Source organism: Pygocentrus nattereri, chromosome 4 (assembly GCF_015220715.1).
Source record: "Pygocentrus nattereri isolate fPygNat1 chromosome 4, fPygNat1.pri, whole genome shotgun sequence".
NCBI classification, from domain to species: Eukaryota; Metazoa; Chordata; class Actinopteri; order Characiformes; family Serrasalmidae; genus Pygocentrus; species Pygocentrus nattereri.
The window spans coordinates 42562481-42588746 of record NC_051214.1 but is presented as its reverse complement, the minus strand read 5'-3'; the positions used below and the strand labels follow the sequence as shown (position 1 = coordinate 42588746).

The 26266-nt window shown below is 37.9% G+C and overlaps 1 protein-coding gene across 3 annotated transcripts in view; it reads left to right on the top strand.

Moving 5' to 3' along the window:
• Positions 1–26266, top strand: part of tbc1d32 (TBC1 domain family, member 32) — a 77186-nt gene that overhangs the window by 32770 nt on the left and 18150 nt on the right. For all 3 annotated transcript variants that reach the window (XM_017692514.2, XM_037538193.1, XM_037538194.1), the window contains exons 24-32: positions 3048–3170; positions 3459–3567; positions 4824–4917; positions 5755–5880; positions 10711–10794; positions 12597–12666; positions 14612–14727; positions 16889–17043; positions 21237–21377. In XM_017692514.2, coding sequence (XP_017548003.1) covers positions 3048–3170; positions 3459–3567; positions 4824–4917; positions 5755–5880; positions 10711–10794; positions 12597–12666; positions 14612–14727; positions 16889–17043; positions 21237–21377 — 1018 coding nt within the window. The remainder of the gene's footprint in view (positions 1–3047; positions 3171–3458; positions 3568–4823; positions 4918–5754; positions 5881–10710; positions 10795–12596; positions 12667–14611; positions 14728–16888; positions 17044–21236; positions 21378–26266) is intronic.

Genomic DNA, 26266 nt, shown 5'->3' with positions numbered 1-26266 from the left:
CCAACACCACTGTTAGAAATACAGTTCCAGACTGTGAGGTTTCTATCTCTGTCTGATTGGAATTTTTCTCTGGACTTTCTCCACACAAAGAGTCTGCCTTCTGATTAATGTTCTTTTTTGAAACAGACTTCGTTTTGTATAACATTTTATGAAGTAACCCAAGGAACTTGAGTTACCCTGTGGGTGAAGTGTCCAGATTTTTGGGGCCACCATATGTTGAACTGAGGCAATGGAGGAATGTTGTTTTATTCAACTTGTATATCATCACTATTGCAAAAAGTGCATGTCCAAAATCTTTACAGAAGAAGGAAAAATGGTTTTAACTTCAAATGGAAGTTAAGCTTTAATTTTGAAATTTTGTTTAAAAAACATGGTGATACTGTTATTTAAGGTTTTGTTGCAGCCTCAATATGTCTGGGACAATAACGTTATAGTTCATTTTGATGTAAGTGGTGAAGGAATGTGCTTTATTGCAGTGTAATATATTATTGAGTATTGTGTGTTATACCGTGCAAGAAATGCGACTGTATGTAGAACATTCTGTTCAGCCTATTTTTGTCTGTCTCTATATGCTTATGTCTGTCACACGTGTCAGTTGTCATGTATAGGCTGTGTGTAATCTTGGCATCAGTCCAACCTATATTAACGTGACCATCTATTATTGGTAACACTTTATCTGAAGGCACTTTATTTGAAGGACTTCATGACGCATTCATAAGCACTGAATAATGCGTTTATGAGGCACTACTTGAACATTTATTAAGTGCTTATGTCGGTTCTCGCAACCTGACATAAGATGTTTTATGAAATAAATGACATTGTGCTGACATAATAAGAATAAATGTTGAACATATTTACAGCAGTAAACAATTAAAACACTATACATAACTATTTATGTCAGCATTCTTAAGACGACATTGTATTAATATCAGGTTAAATATGCCTGCAAACCACCCCCTCTTTGCTCCATGGCGTGGATAAGATGATTGATGCAGTTATGTGTAGTGTTTAAATATGTTTAGTGCTGTAAATATGTTCAACGTTTATTCTTATTATGTCAGTACAATGTCATTTATTTCATGAAACATCTTATGTCAGGTTGCGAGAACCGACATAAGCACTTAATAAATGTTCAAGTGCTTCATAAACACATTATTCAGTGCTTATGAATGTGTTATGAAGCCCTTATGTAGGTAGCCTTCAAATAAAGTGTTACCCTATTATTTAACACGCTGGCTAAATATCTGTTTATCTATGCGTAAGAAATGGTTTGACGAGGGTTTGGATTCTTGAGTAGCTACAACAACAATAACACCAAAGTTCAATTCTATAGAACCCTCTCTAAAAGCTTGAAAAGCTTAACAAACATTAGATAAAAAAACAAAGGAAAATATTATATCGCTGTTACTGCAACAAAATCTCGCATCTCCAAAATGGTACCTTTTTAAAGGAGAAGGAAAATACATCCTTTACTTTTAATGTAAGTCATTTTGGGCTGTTTCTTTTGGTCCATTTATCATGAAATTTACACAGAAAGTAAAGCACACCAGGTTTTGTTCCAACACCAGTAATATGTTACAAAAATGCACATGAAATATTAAAAACCTCTGATTTGGCTGATGAAATGCATAGGGTAAGGGGGAAATTATGGTATTTATGTTTTGGCTAAACTACTGCTCTAACCCCACTGAGACGTGTTTTAGACTAATTCAGTAGGCGTTTTGAGATATTGATGATGAGGGTCATCAAAAGGGCCATTCATATCTATACGGATGGCACACGCATTCATGTCACTGATTGGGCTGTTTCTCTTCTCAGGGTGGCATCTGGCCTGAGCATTTTTCTAGAACTTGTTGAGCCTGTTCGGAAAGGCAACAGGAGAGGAGATGCATAGAGCACCGGTGTTCTGACAGTGTGTTAGTGTAAGATGAAAGATCATCCGCTCTCTGTCTTTAGAGAGAGCCTGCCAAATATGCAAAACCAACTAATTACAAACTCTTACTTTTAGAGGGAGACTTCCTGTTTACAGGAACACAGTTTTCATGCTCAGCTGCTGAGTGTTGATTTGCTTTAGCTAAGATTAGGCATCTGATGCATTCAGACATGAGCTAAAATCACACTCTTTTATTGGCTGTTTAAATGTAGCAGGCCTGAAACGTTCAAGATGTTTGAACCACTGCACCTTTAAAGGCTTTCTTTAGGTTTGTGTTGCGTTGAGGAGGGATTTCAGTCTTTCAGTCATGAACAAAAGTGGATTGATTTACCTTTTCAAAACAGAGAATGTGTCATTTGCTGTGGAAATGGCAATAAATGACATCATGATACATCTTCCTGAGCGCATCGCAGGTAATATGAGTGTTTTAGGCCTGGCAATGTATTGCTTCATAAAAAAATTGATTTAGACCAATAGCAGTTAAAATGAGAATTGTTTGACACCCCCCATTCCTTATTACGTTGCATATAATTATGTGAAACACATTGTGATATGCATTGTTGTGAAGGTGCCTTCATTTCTGCCATCTATAGTGTTTTGTACGCTCAAAACCCGATGTGTTACTGCCATTTTATCAGTAATATTTGAGCTTTGTGCTTCCAATTAACCTTAATCTGTATTATTCTGGGATGCACACCTTAACATTTGCCATGTGAATCTATTTGAATAGGATGTGATAACAACAGCTCTTTAACCTGTGAATCGTGCAAATTACAGTCTCACAATTTTTTCCCCTAAACAAATTGTCACAGAAACATTCCACTGCGAGAATTGTACCAAGTTTTGTGCGGCTTCTTTTCACATTTAACCCCATTTCCAGTCAATTACCATCACATTTCTGCACACAGAAGCATGTACCTTTAGTTGTACAGATTTATTAGATATATGTGATCTTTGAGTCATAAATCCCTTTTCCCAGATTGGATGCATCTTCTCAAAGTCTTTGGTATTCCCTGCATCATAAAGTTTCCATCTGCTATGTGGAAGCAATTTAGCTCTTTTCTTCTGGTCTTCTTTTGATGCCTCCCAGTTCTCATTTTCTTCTCTCCTCCAGACTCTTAAGTGTAATGTGCTGTAACTTGGACTCTCTCCTGCTGCTGGAGTCTCAGTACAAGCTCTCTGACATTTTGCTGCAGAGTCAGAAGGACAATGCCATAGAGGCTTCCTCCGGTGAAGGGTATGTGCTTCTTCCTGACACACTTTAGTCCTGTTGCAGGATAGATGATCTGGCACAACACACTGATGTGGTGTCAGCTTAAAAGGAGTGCCAGCTACTGCCCACATTAATAATCTCAAATAAAAGGGATAAAGCAATGTCATTCTCTGAAGAAAGGACAGTGTTTGTTGCTAAATTAGAGAGAGGGGATAACAAGTTAAACAGTTAGGGGAGAAGTTCATTTGGATTTTGTGTAAGATGTTTATGAGATGGTTGAGCTAGTTTTTATGACAACATATTATTTCTTAGAGAGTTCATCATTGATGGTCTGTCTGTGGAGAGAAACCACTTGCTGGTTCGGATGAATGCCATTGGTGGGCCTTCTGAAAGGAGACTTCCGCCCAGAGCTCTGCAGAAGGTCAGCTTCATTTTTGCTTCTGTAGTCTCTAGATGTCTGCATGGGATGCCTGCACAATTTAATGCCCTTCCTAATTTAAACACAACTTATTAAACTCATCAGATCATTAAATAGTCATTTATGAACTGGAGAAGATGCTAAAACATGCAGTGTGCCCCTGTGGGATTGAAGTTGTGACTTGTGATGGGCCATATTTGAGCTGGATTAGTTTTACCTGGGTAGGCTTTGTAATTTACAAGATTTATGATTTTCCTCCAGTATGAATCTACACTGTATATAGTTTTTACAGTCTGACAGTAATAATTGTGGCATGATTTTAATCCAGTATGAATCTGCAGTGTGTGTAGTTTTACAGTCTGACGGTAATAATTGTGGAGTGATTTTAATCCAGTATGAATCTACACTGTATATAGTTTTTACAGTCTGACAGTAATAATTGTGGAGTGATTTTAATCCAGTATGAATCTACACTGTATATAGTTTTTACAGTCTGACGGTAATAATTGTGGAGTGATTTTAATCCAGTATGAATCTGCAGTGTGTGTAGATTTTACAGTCTGACGGTAATAATTGTGGAGTGATTTTAATCCAGTATGAATCTGCAGTGTGTGTAGATTTTACAGTCTGACGGTAATAATTGTGGAGTGATTTTAATCCAGTATGAATCTGCAGTGTGTGTAGATTTTACAGTCTGACGGTAATAATTGTGGAGTGATTTTAATCCAGTATGAATCTGCAGTGTGTGTAGTTTTACAGTCTGACTGTAATAATTGTGGAGTGATTTTAATCCAGTATGAATCTGCAGTGTGTGTAGTTTTACAGTCTGACGGTAATAATTGTGGAGTGATTTTAATCCAGTATGAATCTGCAGTGTGTGTAGTTTTACAGTCTGACGGTAATAATTGTGGAGTGATTTTAATCCAGTATGAATCTGCAGTGTGTGTAGTTTTACAGTCTGACTCTAATAATTGTGGAGTGATTTTAATCCAGTATGAATCTGCAGCGTGTGTAGTTTTACAGTCTGACGGTAATAATTGTGGAGTGATTTTAATCCAGTATGAATCTGCAGCGTGTAGTTTTACAGTCTGACAGTAATAACTCTGGATGTATTTTAATCCAGTATGATCTGCATTGTGTGTAGTCTATGATTGTCTCATTGTCTATAATAGTTCCTGTATAATTGTTCTACTATTTTCTTGCAACTTAAAATGTATTTGATTTTATATTTTAAGAAATATGAGTGGTCCTTGTTTCAGGGGTCTGATCCATACCCATGGCCAATGTTCTCATCTTACCCTCCGCCCAACTGTTACATCCTTGATGTACCAAAGCCATTGCGGACTAAACAAGGTAAGACGCTGGTTTAAATGTTTAACGCTACTTTCTGTACACCCTTTTCTAGTGTTTTCCTGTATTTGTGTAGATTTTAATACATCTTAAAAAACAGAATAGTTTATTTGAAGTGATGTAATTATTACTCTTATTCTATCTAACCTGTTTATTTTGCAGCTTCTTTGTTTCATTCTGAATATTTGTTTTGAGTTTATAGAATTCTGCCATCCCTTTGACACACAGAGTCAATTATACGTACACATTATTATTACTCTTTTTGCTCCTACAGATGGAGAAATCAAGTATGCAGATTTTTTTTCCCTCAGATCTCACCTGAAATGCACTTAATAAAGTATTAATGAAGCATCCTCAGTAAAGTCAATGTAAATGTGGCACTAGCAAGGATTTGCACGGCTGCCATTGTGCCTCAGTGCCTGCGAGAGACTCCTCTATCCACTCTGCTGTCACGACACTGCATCTTTATTTCAAAGTGACAGCTGTCTCCATGACTACATAACTCAACACTATAGTGACTCCCAGCTGCCAGCAAAGACGCTTATTTTTGACACAGGCCTCTGCACATTACCGTAAGCCTATTCAGAGATTTAACGACACTGATTTATTCAGGTCTGTCTAGCAAAACATTTGTTTGGTGTGAGTAAAGAGCGTGACATTTCTTGCCATTTCAAAGGTCATGGTTGGCAGATCGTGGGTAGCCTGTTTGTAAGCAGCAGGTTTTAACTCATCCACTAATGTTAAAATCATGAATATGTTAAACTTATGGGAAGTGCAAAAAGGTCAATAACTATATGTTTTCTCTCCTTTTGACTCTTTTTTTTTTTTTTTCCTCTGCAGACTCGGAGATCAGTGCCTTTCTGGCCTCATCTAAGGAGGCAGAGAGAGATGAGAACTGGATGGAGAGCTGCAGGAGACACTACTGCAAAGCCATGACTTCTAAATCCACTGTTCTCACTGGAAATGGTAAGGCTTGAAATTCTAAAACTATAGGAAAGCTGCGATTTAGTGTTTCGGTTCAGAGCAAATCAGGGTATTGAGCTTGTGTACTTACACAGTGTGCCTAAAAGTTTGTAGACACTTGCTCATTCAAACTTTCTTATGAAATCAAGGGTATTAGAGTAAACCTGAAATGAGATTTGACCTTTGTACCTTCTTAGGTCATGTCCCTGGTTAAACATGATTCATCTTTCAAAATACAAATTCATATTTTTTCTTGTGGTATTTGAATGAAGTGTAATGAGTTTTCCCGCCTTTTAAACATCTTTGATTTATATTTGACAAACATCACTGTGCACCAGCGAGAGGTGAAAAGTAATAGAAACCAGCTAGATTTGCATTTCCTGAAGAAATATAGTACTTGCAAGACTAGAAAAAAAAACATAAATAATATTTGTGAGGAATGAGTCACAGAATTCAGATGTAAAACAAATGGGAAGGAAAGGAAGAAAGAAAAAGAAGAAACAAAGGGAAAGAAAGGAAGGAAGGAAAAGAAAGAAAGACAAAAATGAAGGACAGAAAAAAGGAAGAAAGGAAGAAGGAAAAGAAGGTCAGATGAAAGGCAAGAAGGGAAGAAGATGAAAATCAATGGTTTTCTTCTATTTTCAACAACAGTTGCTATGACGTCACAACAGTTCCTCTAGAATGGGCTAAACTTCTGTGTAAGTCTTTTCACTGAGAGTAATGACTATGCTATTGAACTGCCTCAAAAGCACAGGAAAGTTATTTGCTGAAAGAGGGTGTCACAACAGCTCTCGAAAACCTAAAACGATGTTGGAAAATGAATGCTCCGAGCACAAAGGCAAGCACAGATCGGAATGTAAGTGTCCGAGGAAGACGAGGCCAAAAGAGCATGGATAGCAGCGCTGAATGGAAAAAAATGAGAAATATTCATGTTTGCTCCTTCCATTTTGTGATAAAACATTATAAATGCATAAGAGAGAGATTCTGATGAACAAAGCGAATGAAAAATGCACAACTGATGCTAATTAAGTCGGCCTACAAAATACTTTGCTACTGCAGTGCCAAACTAATAAACCATTACGGCTACTGTGGCAGCATAACCAGTTTCTCAGAGTAAATCCAGCTTACCCAGCTATGTATTCTATTTTCATTTAAAATCCTTAGCTTACCTTCCACAAAACAGCAGCAACGTTGGCTAAAAGATCTGCCTGGACCAGCGATGCAAGACCATCCTGCTGTCTATACGACACCATTGTTTTGAACCTTAACCCATGCTGAGTAGTTAGGTTTCCTGACGGACTGGCCTGGAAATGTACCTCAGCTTTGAGAAATGTGAACTGTTTGCAATTGTGACACAGAACCCTTGCGGTTTTATTGCTGTGTAGGTAATTATAAGCTACTGTGCTTTCATAATTTATCAGTTTCTTATCGTCTACATCTTCAGAAAAACCAAGGCAGTTGATAATGCCAGCATATGTGACATCGGGCCAGAGTTTCATATCATCAACCCAGACTTGGGATGAGTTCAGAGGATGAGGAACAGACTGGGTGATACCATTTACAGTTCTTCTGACATCTATGATGCCACTGAGGAAAAAAAAGGACAGAAAGGAAAAAATAACGAAAGATTAGAGGATAGAAAAATGAAAAGAAAAAAACTAAGAAAAATGAAGAGAGAATCAAAATACAACAAACAAGATAATTAGTTCTGGATGACAAACATCATTCGGAGTCATTCCAAAGTGCTCCATCATTCCAGAGAATGCAGCAACGCTGCTGTACAGCCCAGTGCTGGGGGGGCTTTATACCCCTCATATTGACGCTTGTCTTTGGACAATGTGACCTTAGGCTCATATGTGGCTGCTCCAGAGTGCCCCATTCTATTTTCTAAAAAGATCATACAAACTGCAGTTGAACACTTATGTCAGCAATGGGTGCACCTTAAAGGAAGTCAATTCACTAATCAGAAGCGGTGTCTGGATACTTTTGGACATGCTGCAAACTTTTGATGATGAGGTCATATAATTTATTAGTGTGGACATAATGTACAACAGTTCTAGTGGCTGTAAAGACCTTTTCTCCTGCACCCTAAAGGATCACTGCTTAAGTTGTTTCTAACTATTTCCTTGTTATTCATATAACTTAGTGCTGCTCATATTATGTTGACATTTTGACGGCTGTTAGGTTTCAGATGATTTTGTAACTGAAAGTGGGCCATGTCTGCTAAAGTTTGAGTGGACAATCAATTTCTCTGTAGGTTAATTAAAGGGCTCCTAAGCAATGTGATGCATTTGTGTAGGATACGACAGCTCAGTGGGATTGTGGTTAGTATAGTGTAGTGGTTAACACCTCTGCCTTCTACCCTGTAGACTGGGGTTCAATCCCCACCTGGGCAAACACCCTACACTATACCAATAAGAGTCCTTGGGCAAGACTCCCAACACCGCCTTGGCCTCCCTGTGTAAAATGATCCAATTGTAAGTCGCTCTGGATAAGAGCGTCAGCCAAATGCTGTAAACGTAAATGTAAACATAATTGTTTGTTTATTTATTTATTTAAAATGTGCTGGTGGTTGAAGTTGAATGCAGTTCCTGTTTTTTTTTTTAATAGCGAGCATTTTCAGGCCTGTAAAGTGCTTCATTCAGAGATGTGTCATGGTCTGGGGCCCAGCAATAGGGCAGCTTTAAAAAGTGCTTTTCAGGAAAAGGTCATTTGCACAGATCTCATTGGTGTCTATTCATGCTTGCATGGTTTATAACCTCAGAAGGCTCCTGCTGGTCACGGGGGGACGGTAGCTTGATTAGAGATCTTTCTAAAAGAACAAAAAGAAGAAGGAAATGTCTACTGTCTGTGAATACTCTGAGCAGCAGCGCTTTTTAAAAAAAAATCTGAATGACCCAGATAGCATGCACTCGAAAAAGTGAATAGAACTTACTTGATTCAAACACACCTCATTTCCACCTGAGTAAAATGTATTACTTCAACACATTTTTTACCAAAAGTAAGAAAATGGAAGTATAATTTAGTGCATCTCCTTTCTTTAGGGCAGGTGGAGTTTGAAGAGGACTGGGCCTAACTGAAATTCATTTACTGTGTTAAAATTTAGAGTCATTTAATAGAAAATATGAAAGGAACAACATTTTTATATATGTGGACAAAAGTATGTGGACACCTGACTGTCACACCTATATGAGCTTGTTGGACATCCCATTCCACAACCATGTGCATTAATGTAGAATTGCCTGCCCTCTGCAGCTATAACAGCCTCCACTGTTCTGGGGCAGCTTTCCATAAAACTTTGGAGTGTGTTTCTGGGAATTTCTGTGGTCAGGCACTGATGTTGCATGAGACAGCCTGGCTCGTAGTCAACTTTTCAAATAGTACCAAAGGTGTTGAGTGGGGTTGAAGGCCCCTTGGCTGGCCACTGAAGTTGCTCTACACCAAACCTGTTAAATCATGTCTTTGGAGCTTGCTTTGTGTACAGAGGTACAGTCATGTTGGGCCAAAAAATGGCCTTCCCTGCCACATACAATTGCAGTATCCTTCACTGGAACTATGCCCAAACCCTGAAAAACAGCCCCAGACTATTATCCCCCCTCTGCCAAACTTTATTGTTGGCACTAGGCATTCTAGTAGGAAGTGTTCTCTTGGCATCTGATAAAACCAATATTCATCCAACAGCCTGCCACTGAGTCACTGAGCTCTTCAGTATGACCTATTCAAATGTGTGTTTGTCTATGGAGATTGCATGACTATGTACATGATTTTGTATACCTGTTAGCAATGGGTGTGGCTGAAATACCTGAACTCAATAAGTAGGAGTGGTTTCCACATACTTTTGGCCACATAGTGTGTATTTAAGGTATTCTAATATTAGATTAACACTATCTTTTGGTAATAAAGATTTTCACCTCTTATTTTGAAAGCAAAGCTGAATTCATTAGATCCTGCTGATGTTTGTCTGCTTTTCTCTAAATGATGAATGCTAAATCAACTCTTGGGCTAATTGCGTCCCCTGCTAGCCAGAAGCTCCAAAGCCAGGTCAAAGCACTTTATATATTGAGAAACAAGGTGTTTTTCATTATAGTGGAATTCACAATCTGGAAGATAGCTTTAGATACCTTTGAGAAAACATCAAGTATTATATTTTCAGAATTTTATATCATTTTATATGTTCATAACTTTTAATAGTTATATTAGTCCTAGTTCTTTTAGATGATTATAGCATTGCTTGCATCATTACGTTAAATCATTAGCATAAGTAAAATGTCAAATTCTATAAAAACTCTTTTTTACAGCTTCAGTTTTCAACAGAGCGTGTCCTGAATTTCAGTTTTGATTTGTCATTTTGGTTTGTTGCTTAAAGCCCTTAATGGCTAAACTCCAGCATGTACTTTTCTGTTAAGAAATCCAGGCCACTTTTCTCAGCTAAGGCAGCCTTACTGCAAACTCCTAGGATGTCGGTTGGTGGAAGATCATTTTTAATAGCTCCTAAACTCTGGAATAGCATTTTGGAATACAAGTTAGGAATACAAGTTAAAAGATGTCCAGAAGAAAATTGTTTAGCCTGGCACGAGCTGAGAGCACTGTTTTACTTATTTTTCTGTTTAAAGCACTTTTTTACTAAAATGGAAGTGCGTGCATGAAGTAAAATAAATAAACATATTTTTATAATTATTATTATACAAAATGTTTAATATGTGGCCAGTTTTTCCCCTTTTCCCCTGGTTATTTCCTAAAATTTGTAGCTATGGTTCACCTGACTGGCGGTCTGTCAGTGGGCTGTAGAGAAAATGGCATGGTCAGTTAATGTGTTCTGTACCGTTTCTACAGTGCTGGCTGATCTGCTGGAGAAAGCCGTGCTGCACCTGTCCTCCTCTTCAGCCAACTGTTTCTTCCCTCCTGCAGAATACAAAGGTCAGTGCAAATTAAAAAGGGGAAAAAATAATAAAATGCCTGGTGAGGGTTCATTTTCTCTTTTTTTTTCTCCCCCTCAGTTATTCTTGGGGGCAGGTCATAAATGCAACAACTCATAAGTTATTTTTTCCCCACTGAATCCTCATTGAAAAACTCCCCCCTTGTTCCCCCCCATATTGCCTAATGGAACTGAAATAGAGTCCCATGTTATATTCACTTTAAATGTCCCTCTTTAACATTTCAGTCTACACCCCATTCATGCAGCAGAATTATTAGACTCTGTAGGTTTTTCATTTATTAAATACGCTTTCCTCTGAACAATAGCACTAATCAGGCATTTTGATGAATTTCCACTTCAAAAGTGTCACTGCAGAGTTTTGTTTTTAAATGACTAATTATATAGAATGAATTTTAGGACTGTGAGTCCCTCACATCTCTCCCAGCTTGAGTAAGCTTATTTATTAACAAGGTTTGTTTAATTAGGAGTAACTTGTCTTGGACCTATAGCTTCCCTCACACATATCACTCAAAATATACATGAAGTATCTAAATAAGTACGTAAATACATAAATAGGTAAAAGTTTAGGTCCATCTTTATTTCCTCATCTTAGATAAAACCTCAGTTATTGGTCAAAGAATGTTGGAGTTGGAGCTGCCGGGCAGAAGGAGAAGAGGTAGACCTCAGAGAAGGTTTATGGATGTAGTGAAGGTGGACATGGAGATGGTTGGTGTAAAAGTAGAGGAGGCAGTGGATAGGGCAAGATGGAGGCAGATGATCCGCTGTGGCGACCCCTAAAGGGAGCAGCCGAAAGAAGAAGCAGAAGAAGATAAAACCTCAGTATGCAGGGTCAGTTCTTTTCTACATGAGCAAAGTGTTGATGTGGGCCAAAGCAGGTAAAAGTTATCTTTAAAGCTCAAAGTATTCCCCCAGTGTACTGATCAGCAGCAGAGCACAAACACCACAAAAACACTGTCCTGCCAAATACATCTTTCTCTCCTTTTCTGTTTTTCTCTTTTCTTTCCTTTTCTTTATCTCTCACTGTCTTTTTTCTTCCTTCTTTCTCTTTTTTCCTCTTTCCTACTATCCCTCTTTTGCCCACTTTTTCCTTGTTTCCTGCTCTCTTGCCCTGCTTTCCTTCTCAATCACTGTCTGTCTCTTTCTTGCCTCCTTTTTTCTCCCTCACTTTCCCTCTCTTTTTTCTTTCTCTTTCTTTTTTGATTTCTCACATTTTATCCTTCTCCCCCCACGCCACTCTCTTCTGTCCTCTGGCATATTTATACTTTGCCAAGTAATTTGTTTTTACTTTGCTTCTTTTACTGTTCTATTAGTGATAAACATTACCGGGCAGAACTGTGACTTGCCGTTTATGGGCAGAGTCATATGCAGAGCATTAAGCCATGTTCTTCTGTCGTCGGTCGTGCCTACAGACATTTAAGGCTGGCTGCGCTGAGAGACGCACATTCATCTGCATTATGTCATCATTACGCTGCTGCCATTCTTCTCATATTAATGAGGATGGAGGAGTGGCCCTATAATCACATCAGCGGCCTCATTTAACTCTCACCAAGGGCATTTAGCCAATTAATCCCTCGCTTAACTATGATGAATGGATGCTGTACAGCTGATCTTGATTGTGGTGTGATGCGGTGTGGCTTTGTGATGGTTATATATGATATTCTAATACTTTTTTACCTCAGTGTGTTGCCATTATGAGCCATATTTACTACAATCCATTTAGTACAGACGGCTTACGGTCATGATGTAAACGTAAAGTGATATGATTTTATAATGTTTTTTATAGTGGTGGATCACTATGTAAAGACTCGTAAACTGACATCTGTGGAACAGCTGGGCATCAGCATCTCTCTCAGGTAAGGCACTTAGGGCATAAGTGTGGGTGCTATGGATGAGCATTTTAAGCTTTTTTTCTTATCCGTTATGCACAATTTCAACAGTATTTGAATATCCCAACAAGAATACATATCATATTCTGCTAAATGATAACTTGCACAGCACATGCAAGACCACCAAAATTGTCCATATCATATAAACAGCACTTTCATCTTTGAGAGAGGGGAGAAAATAAAGCTCCACTCTTGCTTCAGATCTCAAAAAAAATCCACAAGTGTTTCTGCCAATCCTTCCACTGAGAGAAGACAACTCAGAGATATGGGTCTGAAAGGATGTGTAATGGTTAAGAAGTCCCTACTGAGAAAAATTTGCAAATCATTTTTGCAAAGAAAGTCCCAGTCCAGACCTCAGCATCACATAATGTGTTTGGAGTTAATTGGATTGTGAGAAGCAGAAAATGCAACCAAATTCTAAGACTGAACTTTGGAGGTGTGGAAAAACAAACGTGCAGATTTCTTTGAAAAACTGAAAGCAGGTCCACTGAAAAGAATGGAAGCTGTAATAAAGATAAAGAGTGAACACACTAAATACTGAAAAGAATATATTATGTTTAGTTGTCTTAGCTTTTGTGTAATTTTCTGTTAAATATGTTTTCTGCTTTTTCATAATGCTGAGAAATTAATAACTTGGACATCTAACTTAATTAGTGAATACAGCTGCTTGAAAGTGCTTTTGCTGACACAGGTGTTTAGTTGTGTGCACACAGCTTGTATAATCTCCAGAGTACAGCATTGCCAGTATAATTGGATGCTCTGTAGCAGCTGCATATGAGGTCACCTTGCCCAATGCCAGGCGCTGGCTAGAGTGCTACTGCACTGGGCTGTAGAGCAGTAGAAAGGTATTCTCTAAATTGATGGAGCCATCCAACACATATGGGAGGAGTTGAGCGGAGTTTGTTAGTGGTTGGTGTAGTGTAGTGGGTAACACCTCTACCTTCTACACTGTAGACTGGGGTTCAAACTCTGCCTGGGTAAGCACCCTACACTATATCAATAAGTGTCCTTGGGCAAGACTCCTAACACTGCTTTTGCCTAGCTGTGTTAAAAAAAAAAAATGAGAGCGTCAACCAAATCCCATAAATGTGATCCATAACTAATCATCTAACATCAGTACCTGACCTCACTTATGCTCTAGTGGCTGAATGCAGTCAGATCCGCACAGCAATGTTCCACCATATAGTGTAATGCCTTCCCAGAAGAGTCTAGGCTTTTACTGCAGCAAAGGGGGACAAACTCCCTATTAATACACTTTGTTTTAGGACAGTGTTTTTAAAACATTCAGGATAATACCTGAGTTAGTTAATTTTACCAATGTACTATTCAAATAGTTAAATGCCCAATTAAATAAATGAACACTTGAATTCAAATACCTGCATATTCAAATTACAACAATCATCTCTGCTGGACACATTCACCCCCAAAAGGAATATAAGTTATATAACTCCACTCTGGCTAATAGAGATAATCAAGAATGAATTCAGATGCACTCCTGCAGTAATCTGGGCCTTTCTGTGGAAATCCAAGACCGTTAAACTTACTATGAACTCAATTAGAAATTGTCTCCACTCCTATCTGCACATGCACTTAGGTGCACAGCATGGGTGGGAAACAGTAGCTGTCCATTAACCTCTATTTCCAATGTTCATACCAGGGATTCACAGCATCTGTATGTATGAAAATGTGAGATTTTGTCCAGCGCATCTAATTCTCTCAGTATTGCGGGAATATAAGTCCGAACACCTTCTCGCTCTTTCTTGTTCAAGCTGTTCAAGTCTACCACTTCTGTTAGTGTTGGAGTTACGTGAGGAGCGTTTTAAGCATATTTCTCTTGCATTGCGTAGCTCTGCTGAAAAGACCAAGTTGCCTTGGGCAGGGTGTGGACTGATCTCTGTGTGTGTCTTTGCAGGTATGGTTTATTCCTGAAGTTACTGAGGGAGGATTCAGAGCAGGATCTCTGTCTTCTCATCAAACACAGTCAGGAGTTCCTCTCTCAGCAGCGCGTCACACTCCAGTCTGAACTCTGTATCCTTTATACCTCCAACACTACAGCCGCACACCATGGACTGCAATTCAGCCAAGTGCTCCACTTGCTTTTGCATGGTGGTGTCGTACAGTCGTACACACAATTCTAGATTTTTTTGTATTCTTTAAAGTAAAAAATAAGTCAACACATTATCCATAGAGAGCACAATTCGGCGCATTTTAATGCAGAATTACAGTTTGGGTTTAACATATTAGAGAAAAATTAAAATATGTGGCTTGTGCAAATGTTTTGGTGCACTTTGTGTTCAATGGTTATTTTTTCACAATATGTTCAACTCAGCAAATACATAAAAATTATGCATTAAAATCTGCAGAAAAAGTGACTTGTAGAGCATGTATTGATTTACTTTTCCCTGTAAATTTGTCCTGGGGTGTTAACATTTTGGATTTGTATTTGAGACCAGGTCTTTTAATTTGCGGGGAAAAAAACAAACAGAAAAAAATGACGTTTAGTTTACTTTTTATTTTTTATTATTTATATTTTTTTCTGTAATTCACAGATCTCCAGCTGTCATGTTATATTCAAGTGAATAAATGAAATATTGCAAAAAATATAGCTCTGTACTAGAGAATAAAACTCAAGGGTAGTTTCGTAAAACACTTCAGAAATGTGGAGAGAGTCTACAGAGTAATATTTAATGCTGAGCTGCTTCTCTTTGTTGGTTTGTTTACTTTCATGGCTATAATTTACAACATAAGAGAACAGAAGCAATGTGCTGACTGAAAATATCCATTAATCAGCTGCTGATTGTTTAGACTTAAATATCACTGTTGTGTTTTTTCATTGGTAAGATAAAGAGGTTTTAATTTCTTCATTAGTACTGTAGCTGTTGCCTGCTGTCATGTTTCAAAGGTATGGCAACAAAAGCAGAAACACATGATCAGTCATATGACTTTATTCAATATACACTGTTTATTTGCTAAATATGTTTACATTGTAATTTATTACATTCTTTTTTTAACAGCCGACAATATATCAAACTCAAGTGACCTTGCAAACTTCTATGCTTAGTTTGTTGATTTCATTTAGTATTTGTCAATTGCATTAATTCGTTTTCATTCACTATGCCAAAGTGTACATAACACAGTAATGGAAACCTAGCTAATGTCACACTGAAGAAGAAGCACTTACAATATACAAAAAGGAGCAAAGTAAAAGAAAATATAGTGCAATTGTAACTGAACATGAGGAGAGAGGGGGGGGAAATTATTTATATATATATATATATATATATATATATATATATATATATATATATATATATATATATATATATATATATATATATATATATATACATTTAAATTCACACAATAATTATTCACTTATTAGCAAAGGCCTACTATATGATGAGTTATGAGTATAACATAATACATTCCAATTTAAACAATATTAAAAACCTTTTAAACCTTGCAAGCAGTGGTATGCAAATTATTAGTAGTGTAATGTTTAAGGCAGTCACCTTTACTCAGTTAACCTCAAATTCGAAACCTCAGCAGTGACATGATGGCAGTTTGGTCTCTCTTACAATATGAAATGGAGCCAAATTGTTGTATATGAAAGAATAAGCAAAGTTTGTTATTGTTCAGTTAAGTCAATAATAATTCTGATTACTTGATAACAGGTATTAGTGATACTGGCTAGAGTTAGTGTATCATTAAAATGTTTCTAATACTGATATTTTGAGTTTGATACTGATTCTGAAATGATCATTTTTGTCAATACCTTTTTTAAAATCACTAAATGAAAACTGGATTAGCCTAAACCAGAAATGAGTGCTGGAGGCAGGTGTATTTACTGGCAGCAAGAGATTATTACAGACTAATGAAAACCCACTAACGTTAATAACATGTACACATACTTTTAGTTAAACTGCAAACATATTGGCTCACTAGCTCTGAGAAGATGTATGTCCTGAAATTTGGTATTGAACAACATGGAATATTTCAATCAGCAATTCAGTCAGTATCGTAAAAGTATTGAATATATAATATCTGTCCCTGATAGTGACAGCCCTAGTCTGGTTTTGTGATGCACGTAGCACAAGGTTTTACAGTTTTCATCACGTATCGCACGTTATGAAAGTCATAGCGACAATAAGGAGTTGTGGTGACCGTTCCTTGACCCATGCTGTTTGAGGTTATTTGAGGGGAGGCTACCCAGGCCATGACTGGTTCTCCTCCACCATTTTCCTGCTTATGGGTGGGGACGTGGGCCGGTCCCTCAGTCTGCTGCTGCGCTTCTCTCGCCTGCTGCCCTCAGCTGTCCTCTGGCCAGCCCGACTCTACAGCTCTGTGAGTCCACTCTAAAGCCCCCAACTTGCACTTACATCATCACTGCAGTTATGCTAGCCAGAGCTGACTGGCTGCTTTCATTTCTGCTTTTGGTCATGCTTTTCTTATTCTGTTCCTGAGCTTTTGCCATACATTGTTTCTCAACTCCGTCTCCACTTCTCTCTGCCTCTGTTTGTTCTTTCTCAAATTTCTCCTCCACCTTCCAGCAATATAGGAAAAAACCATTAAGCAACCACATGATGTCTAAAGCACGTCACATTTGCCATTTAACATTTCTATTTTTCATGAACCACTACATCCCCCTTGTGGTGCAACATGCTGCTATATTTTATGTCCTATTTAATATAGACTATTTGTCAGATATTTGCAAATAATTGCAAAAAATCTTTACTCTTATTTTCAGGTTACATAAGATTTGTTTTAACCGCTTTTTGCTTATCACTTGGTATAAACATCAAACTCTTTTAAAAGGGGAATTCCATTTTTCAAATATTTCCATAATTCAATTGTTAAGATGTAAACCGATTTATGTAGAGTGGTGAAAGGATACATTGCAGAGAAATGGTGGTGTTAGAGCTTTAATTGGGCCTGAAATTTTGGTCCATACCTGAAAACCGTCCAAGAATTTCTGTCAAGGCCTGACCTGCTCAGACACGCAACTTCATGTTTTGAGTCTGAAATTGAACCAAGCCGACCCACACCACATCATCTTGCTTTGAGTCTGAAAGAGACCCAAGTATAACAAACTTGTCCAAAACTAACCCAAACCAGACCGTATCACTATGGCTACGTTTACACAGCAGGTAAAAGTGGCCCAAATCCGATTTTCTCGCCAAATCCGATTTTTTTTTTGTTTGGCTGTTCACACTGTCTTTTAAATGTGATCTGTATGTGACATCAGTCTGAACAGATCAACTCCTAAACCGACCCTCATGCGTAAAGGAACAGAGCTTCACGTGTCATGCTTGTCCAGAGGTAAACTCTCATGACGGCCAGAGAACGCCAGTCGCTCCCGGAGCTTCAGTTTCATCTTTGTCAGCATCATAGGAGCGATTAAAGTTCCAATGACTGACAGCAACACAGTGTGTTAGAGTTCGCCGTAAAAAGGGCGCGTTATTCAGCCTCAGCCACTTCCTTGGTTCATGTCCTCAGATTCTTTAAACTGTTCTCTGACGCTGCAGCCTCGGGCTCCTCCGGCCGCACTCGGCCATTTCGTTTGAAACCTCTTCAAACACGATGAGTCTCCGCTATTTTTTAGGTACAGAAACATCAGTCTGAGCCTCAGCGGCGCAAGATTATGACGAATGTCGAGTTGTACTGATGTAAAAGTCGCATGAATTCCGATCTGGCTGTTCAGACTGAGTTGCATTGCCACTGATTGGATACGGATCATATTTTCAGTACCACATATGGAAACGTCTCGAATTGGAATTAAAAATGTCAGATTCAATGCGTTTTTTGCTGTTCACACAACAACGCAAATGACAAATCTGTGTCACATATGAGGAAAAAGATCAGATTTGGGCCACTTTTACCTGCTGTGTAAACATAGCCAATGTTTTAAGTTTGAATCTGATCCAAGTATAACAGAATTCTGACCAAAACCGACCTGATCCAATACACATCATCACATTTTAAACCTTAGGATAAAAAAAATTCCCAACCAGAATCACATCATGTTTTGCGTCTGCAACTCTATCGAGTATAGCAACATTCTGTCCAAAACTGACTTGAAGCGGCCCATTATAATCCAAAGTGCTGAGTAGATCATAACAGGTCAGTTACTTTTACTATCAACAATTTTATTTACTATCAACAAACAGTGAACCTACATGTGCGTTTTATGTGTAATGATAATGATGATAAAATAGTGGTAAATTTGAGAAGATTTCTTTGCTACTGTTTAGTCTTACAATGTTCTGGATGTACCCCTCCACCTTGAATACATTGAATATACTTACAAAATATATTTGAAGTTAAAAGTTTATCTTAACGCTATTGTGAAACAGTTTCTCTGCCATTACATGTTCAGAACCATTTTGTGTAATAGTTTACTGTGAGGAAGCTTTTAGAGGCATTAAACACATCAGATATCTGGTTCCTGTCACCACAGTTTTAGGAAATTTTGACCTGGTAAGTGTCTCTAGAATGAAGTATTTCACATCAAACCTCTCTGAATGATTGATTAAGGTCTCAATGATTTAATTAAGCAGTTTTCAGAAATTCAATTAAGCAAATTCAGAAAAACCAATGGAATTGTCCTTTAAAAGGACATATTGAGACTCTTTGACCCAAAACTGGTTTAAACACTTGAAAGGTTTGAGTGCTGATAAGTGTGAATATCATAACTCAGAAACCCTTTGCATGTTTAAAGGGTTCTTTGCATGGTGAAATGATTCTTCAAACTGATGGAGAATGTCTTATGTCTTGGTTCTGTGTAGAACCTTTTTGAAAAGGGTGTTCTCCTATTGTTGTGATGTCACTTTTTTTCAAAACGTTTCTATGTAGAACCCTCTACAGCACATTCTTGATTAGCCTAAGGAACCGTTTTACCATGCAAAGTGCTTTTGAGTGTTCATGGTTCTGTATAGAACCGTTTGCTTTACTTGAGAACCTTCGAAGATGCATGTTTTTTTAAGAGTGTGTATTTCATCAGAGAAGTGAAAGTGATCATCACTGATTCTGTAAAAGTTTGGAAAGAGCAATCTCTCTCTGCAGTAGACAGTAAATAGGACTCCGGTAATAGAGTTTGGGCAATGTGACCGTGTGGGAAATGGTAATAGTCACACAGAGGGCTTTGTCTAACTGATTACAGCTCCATATTGCTTTGCTATCAGTGCAGGAATGTATGCAAATCAGAGAACGTAAAGGACTGAGAGAGAGAACGATTGAGTGAAGGCTGAGAGTTCACATCATGACATGAATCTGTAAATAGGAACACAATCCTCAGCATGTTTCGCCACTGGCATCACTGTCAACAATGTGAGCACAGAGACAGATAATGAGATGTGTGGGTTTCTCCTCAGAACACTGCATGGAAGATGTTTACTCTCATACTTCACTCAAGCTCTGCACTGTCAGTGAAGCACTACTCAGTTTATTAATGATGCTGCTCATAATTAATCTCTCATAACCTCCTTATAACTATGGCTAAGTATCAAAATCCAGTGCTTGTATAGTGCAGAATGAACCACTCCAATTATAATGAGTATTGAAAAACTCTGTCATTCAAAATCAAATTTCAGTACATAAGTAGTCAACCCTGACAGCATCAGTGAGCCAATAAGCATGCTTGTTCCAAAATCTAGACTGTTTATTGTCTGAATAGCCATAGGTCTGTTAATAATTTCAGTGCTTTTTATTTAAAATTCTGTGCACAGTTGATTACTATTGAAATTAAAGATGTACCTGTATGGAAACTGTAGACTGTTGCCTGGGGCTTGATTTAAGGGGGGATGCGAGGGGATTACTGACAACAATGTGATTGTGACATCATTATGCATCCCTAATTGAGATCTGTTGTAATACATGGCAGTTTAGTTTAACAAATGTGCTTTGGCTGATTGACTGCAGGGGATAAGAGGGAAACCTTGTATGTTAGATGTTTTGCCAAACCATCACTGTAAGCTCAGACGTGGAATACTGTGTACCAATATGCAGAGCTGATACTGAAGTATTCCTTATTCGTGCAGCCATGATGGACTTTTGTTCTGAACATGTTGAACAACTTTTAAGTAAAACTGATTTCAAATGCAAGTTATTTTTGGTACAATTCAAGACATACTGCATTTTAAATGATGTTGCTTATAATACCGTGTTAAGCCAAATATTTATTTTTATATGCACATTTGATCTGTAATCTGCCAGAAGTTAATTTAGTTCTAATTACACATACAGCAGGGTGTCATCTCAGCACTATGCTGGGCTAGATGAGAATATGTATGCTTTCAATTTTACCAAGGCCATTAATATATCATTGCTTTTCAAAGGCAAACATACATCTCCAAAATTACTGCAGCAGAGGCTAAAAACACTCAACTTTTAATGCAGGTTAATGTAAAGAATTTTTATTCTAAGTAACTGGAGCATTTTTATTGGTGCAATCATCATGAAAATTGCACACGATTTAAAGAGTAGCTGCCGTGTTTAAATGATGTAGAAAAATAATGCTGTCTCTTTTTTCAATCCTTTAGATGCATCTACCAGTGGAAATGGCTCAATCTGGAATCCCCCCACTGTACTCATGCACTGCTCACTACGTGGAGATGCTGCTAAAGGCGGAGGTACCGCTGGTCTTCTCAGCATTTAGGATGTCTGGCTTCACTCCCTCTCAGGTACTCAACACTCACGCCTTCAACCCAGCCTCTTCAGCACCATCTAGCGGGTGTCAGGTTCAATGCACATCATCAACACACACTAATAATATGTTAATAGCATTTACAACACAGCTCCTATATCAAAACCTCATAAAAGTTTTTACATCATTTGATTACACCAGCTACTCATGATGTCATGTGAATATTTCATGACAATTGGATCATTAGAATTTAGTTTATTAACAAAAACGGTGCGTGTATGAACTCGTATTAACAGTACAGAGTTCAAGTTACTTGTTCAAAGATTTTACTGCTTCGTAAAGTTACTGTTTCAAAGGTATTGTAACAAATTAAATCTATTAAAATGTATTTGTATAGCGCTTTTTTTAACTGATGTTGTCACAAAGCAGCTTCACAGAATTCCAGAAAAGACAAAGTTTTAAGAAGAATGTAAAAACCCCCAGGTGAGCAAGCCAGGGGTGACAATGGCAAGGAAAAACACCCTCAGAACATGAGGAAGAAACCTTGGGAGGAACCAAGTCTCACAAGGGGGGACCCATCCTCCTCTGGTCAAACGACTTACAAATGATTATACTACTAATATTAATAGCAGTACTTTTATTGGTAGTAATAGCTAGGAGTCTATGAAAACTTCAGTGTAGTTTTCCAGGCAACTAGTCCAAGGCAGGTGGCGGTAGCTGGGGCGTGAGAGCTCGACAGTCAGATGTCCTTCAGTGTCCAGCCAGATACTCTGAAAAAAGGCAGGGAGAGGGAATTAGTTTTATTCTGTTTGTTTGCACGTAAAACAGGGAATGTGAACATTTCCAGAGTGTGGCTAATGAGTCCGGCAGATCTGACAGTTAACTAAAAGGAGAGAACCAGAAGGACACACAGACATGAGAGAACTCTGAAATAGTTTGGCATCCCTCCACTCCCTCCATCCCTTCAGCTAAACTGAACAAGTGAGTTTTCAGCCTAGATTCAAAGATTAAAACTGTTGCCTTGATCAGAGGCAAGAGCAAGAACATTAGTTATATAAACTAGAGCCGTCTCGGTGCTGTGATGTGGCCTGAATCCAGATTGGAATTTTTTATATATATGGTTCTTATGTAGATATGAACTAAGTTGTTGGGCCACAGCTTTTTCTAAGATCTTAGATATAAATCGTAAGTTAAAAATAGACCTGTAATTTGACAATACGCTAACATCAAGATTTGGTTTCTTGATCAGAGATTTGATAACTGCTAGTTTAAAAGCTTTGGGTACATGGCCCAGACTAAGGGACAAGTTTACTATAGTTAAAAGAGGGTTTATAATGACTGGCAGTATTTCTTTGAGTAATTTTGAGGGAATTGCATCGAGTGTGCAGGTTGTGCAGTTTGCAAAGGAGATAATCTTCTCTAGTTCTAGCTGTGGGAGTGGGTAAAAAGTTGCCAGCCTTTCTTCTACAAGTGTGTTTTGTTTTATGTTAGCCACATCAGATGACCACCAAGTTGGATTTAAAACTGTGGGTTGAATTTGTCGTCTAATATTTTCAATTTTATTGTTAAAGAAGTCCTTGAAAACTTCGCTGGTGAGATTTGCTGGGATTTCTGGTTCAGTACCTGCCTGATTTTTGTTATTCTGGAAATCACATTAAACAGTATTCTAGGATTATATTTATTATTCTCGATCAGCGAGGCCAGATATGCTGAGCGAGCTTTAGTGAGAGCATTTCTATACTCTATAAGGCTGTCCTTCCAGGCAGAGTGGAACACTTCCAGCTTGGTTGGTCGCCATTTCCGCTCTAGTTTCCGAGCTGTTTGTTTTAAAGCACAGGTTTTATCGTTGTACCATGGGGTGAGCTTTTTCTGCCTTAGCCTTTTTATTTTAAGTGGCGCCACATTTTCTGAAGTGGATCGAAAGGTATTTTCTAAATAATCGGTTAGTAAATCTAACTCCATTTGGTCTGATGGAGTGGAGACTGGGGTTGATAGTTCTGGAAGGTTTTCTATGAATTGTAGGGCAGTAAAAGGTTTTATTGAGCGCTTTGTAGAATAGCGAGGGGATGTACATATATTATGGTTAGGACGTAGCTCATACAAAATGAGGTAATGGCAACAGCATTATGTTCCATAGTACATTACCTTATATCATTATTACATATTGCCACAGGAGAAAGAAAAGGTTTTTAACTTAAAGGGGAATTTCACTGGTTATACAAACATTCACTATTATTAAATCATTGAGATGTAAACAAAGTCATTCACAATGATTTGAAATCAAAAACAGAAAAAACTATTTATTTACAGCAGTGGTGATTGGAACCAGGGGTCCACTAGTGAACCTACACATGATTTTTTTTTAAATCTAGATAATGAGAAAGTAACAACAACAACAACAACAAAAAATGTGGGGACTATTTTGCCTCCACCATGAATGCATTTTTTAAAATCAAAACCATCGTAAACTAAATTCTCTAGGCAATGTATTTGTGACCATTTCATGTACTTTTATACTTTTGATTTAGCTTTTAAAGGCATTAAATTCTTCACATGTCTGGTTCCCATCACCACCACTGTGAACAATTCTGATACATTAAGTTTCTCTGGAAAAGAGCATTTCATATTAAACCACCTTGAATTACATCTTCATGATTTATTTAAACAGAATTTTTCAAAAACTACTGGAATTCTCCTTTAAAAACATGATGTTTGCTTTTCTCACTTGTGTCTCTTGCTTCATTCATTGTGAAATATTCATGCAATGTAAATGACTGCATATCATTTATTGACGGGATAATAATTCTTTACACTGCACCCAAGGCCACAGTCAATACTAATGGACTAATATCACCAAATTTCACACTGCACAGAGGTACTAGGCAAGGATGCCCTCTCACCCCTCCTATTCTTAATTTTTATAGAACCGTTGGCAGCAGCTATACAACAAAACACAAACATAAAAGGTATCCAAACCCAAACTACTGTTTTTGCAGAATCCCCACACATCAATTCCTCAAACCATACAAATTATTGAAAAATACTCCAAAATCTCCAATTACTCTATTAACTGGACTAAATCTACTGTACTACCAGTCAACATGAACTTAACAGATACAACAGTACAGTGTCTTCCTATCCCCTTGAGCACCCAATACATCATATATCTGGGCATCAAAATTTCCTCCCAGCTGTCAGAGTTGCCTAAACTCAATTTTAACCCATTACTTTCACCTATAAACAATGACCTCAAACACTGGATGAACGTGGATGGCAATATTGTCTGGATGGACGTATTACCAAAAGTAAACTATTTTTTCTCAATTATTCCAATTCAGCCTCATTCTACATGGTTCAAAACCTTAGACTCCAATATGTCCAAATTTTACTGGAAAAATAAACCACCTAGGATCAAATTAGTTACATTACAGAAGCACAGAACTCTAGGAGGCCTTGAAGCCCCCAATTTCCAACAATATTTCCTAGCAAATCAATTACAATACATAATAAAATGGATAAAACCTAATCAAACAGATGAATTATAGAGAGCAACAGAGCAAGCTTCAAGTAATGAAATACAACTCTCAGACTTACCGTTCATTAGCACAACACTCAAACGCCACTCCTGTTTTAAAAATCCAATGATAGCATCAACACTGACAGCTTGGTGGAAACTACACAAGATCACTGACACTATAATTTCACCCTCCAAACACTCACCCATATGGCACAACCCCGACTTTCCTGCCACCAAAAACACAACAACTTTACACAAATGGAAAATCAAAGGTATTACACACTTACATCACATTCTACAGAATAAAAACTTTGTAACCATTTCGCATCTAACCCAGGTATACGGCATTGAGAGTAACCAGTTTCTGGAATATCATCAGCTTAGACCCATATTAAGCTCAAAAATTAAAAACAAAAAAGATATGCTAGAACTTCTTCTTCTTCTTTCGGCTGCTCCCTTTAGGGGTCGCCACAGCGGATCATCTGCCTCCATCTTGCCCTATCCACTGCCTCCTCTACTTTTACACCAACCATCTCCATGTCCACCTTCACTACATCCATAAACCTTCTCTGAGGTCTACCTCTTCTCCTTCTGCCCGGCAGCTCCATCTCCAACATTCTTTGCCCAATATATCCACTATTCCTCCTCAACACATGTCCAAACCATCTCAACCTGGCCTCTCTGGCTTTATCTCCAAACTGCTCCACCTTCACTGTCCCTCTGATCTGCTCATTTCTAATCTTGTCCAGCCTTGTCACTCCCAATGAAAATCTCAGCATCAGCAAAAAGATATGCTACAACTAAATCCACTAATTTCAGAATTCCTAAACATCTCCTAAAAAAAATATTATCTAAAATGTATAAATTCCTATCTGAGTTAGACCAAACAATTTATGTGCCAAAGTAAAAGTGGGAAGAAGATCACTTGGTTATTCCCTCTACCGACCTCTGGACAAACATTCTGGAAAACACATTTAGCATGACTAACAATACTAACCTCCACCTCATACATTATAAGGTAATTCACAGAGTACACTATACTGGGCAAAGGCTCTATAAAATAATGACTCTGAAATCTGTAGACACTGTTTACTAAACACTCCTGACAATTACATACATGCTTTGTGGTATTGCACACCAGCCAATAACTTCTGGCAACTTGTTATAAATCAACTCACCCCATTGTTAAAACAGCCCATCTCCCCATCCCCATCACTCTGCCTGTTAGGTGACACATCATCAGTGCATCTAAACAGGGAAGAAAACAGAACTCTTTTGGTGGCACTAACCATTGCTAAAAAGACTATCCTGACAAACTGGAAAACAAGAAAAAAGATCACCATCAATCAATGGAAGAACCTTCTAATACAACACACAGCAATGGAAAAAATCTCAGCATCTCTCAAAAA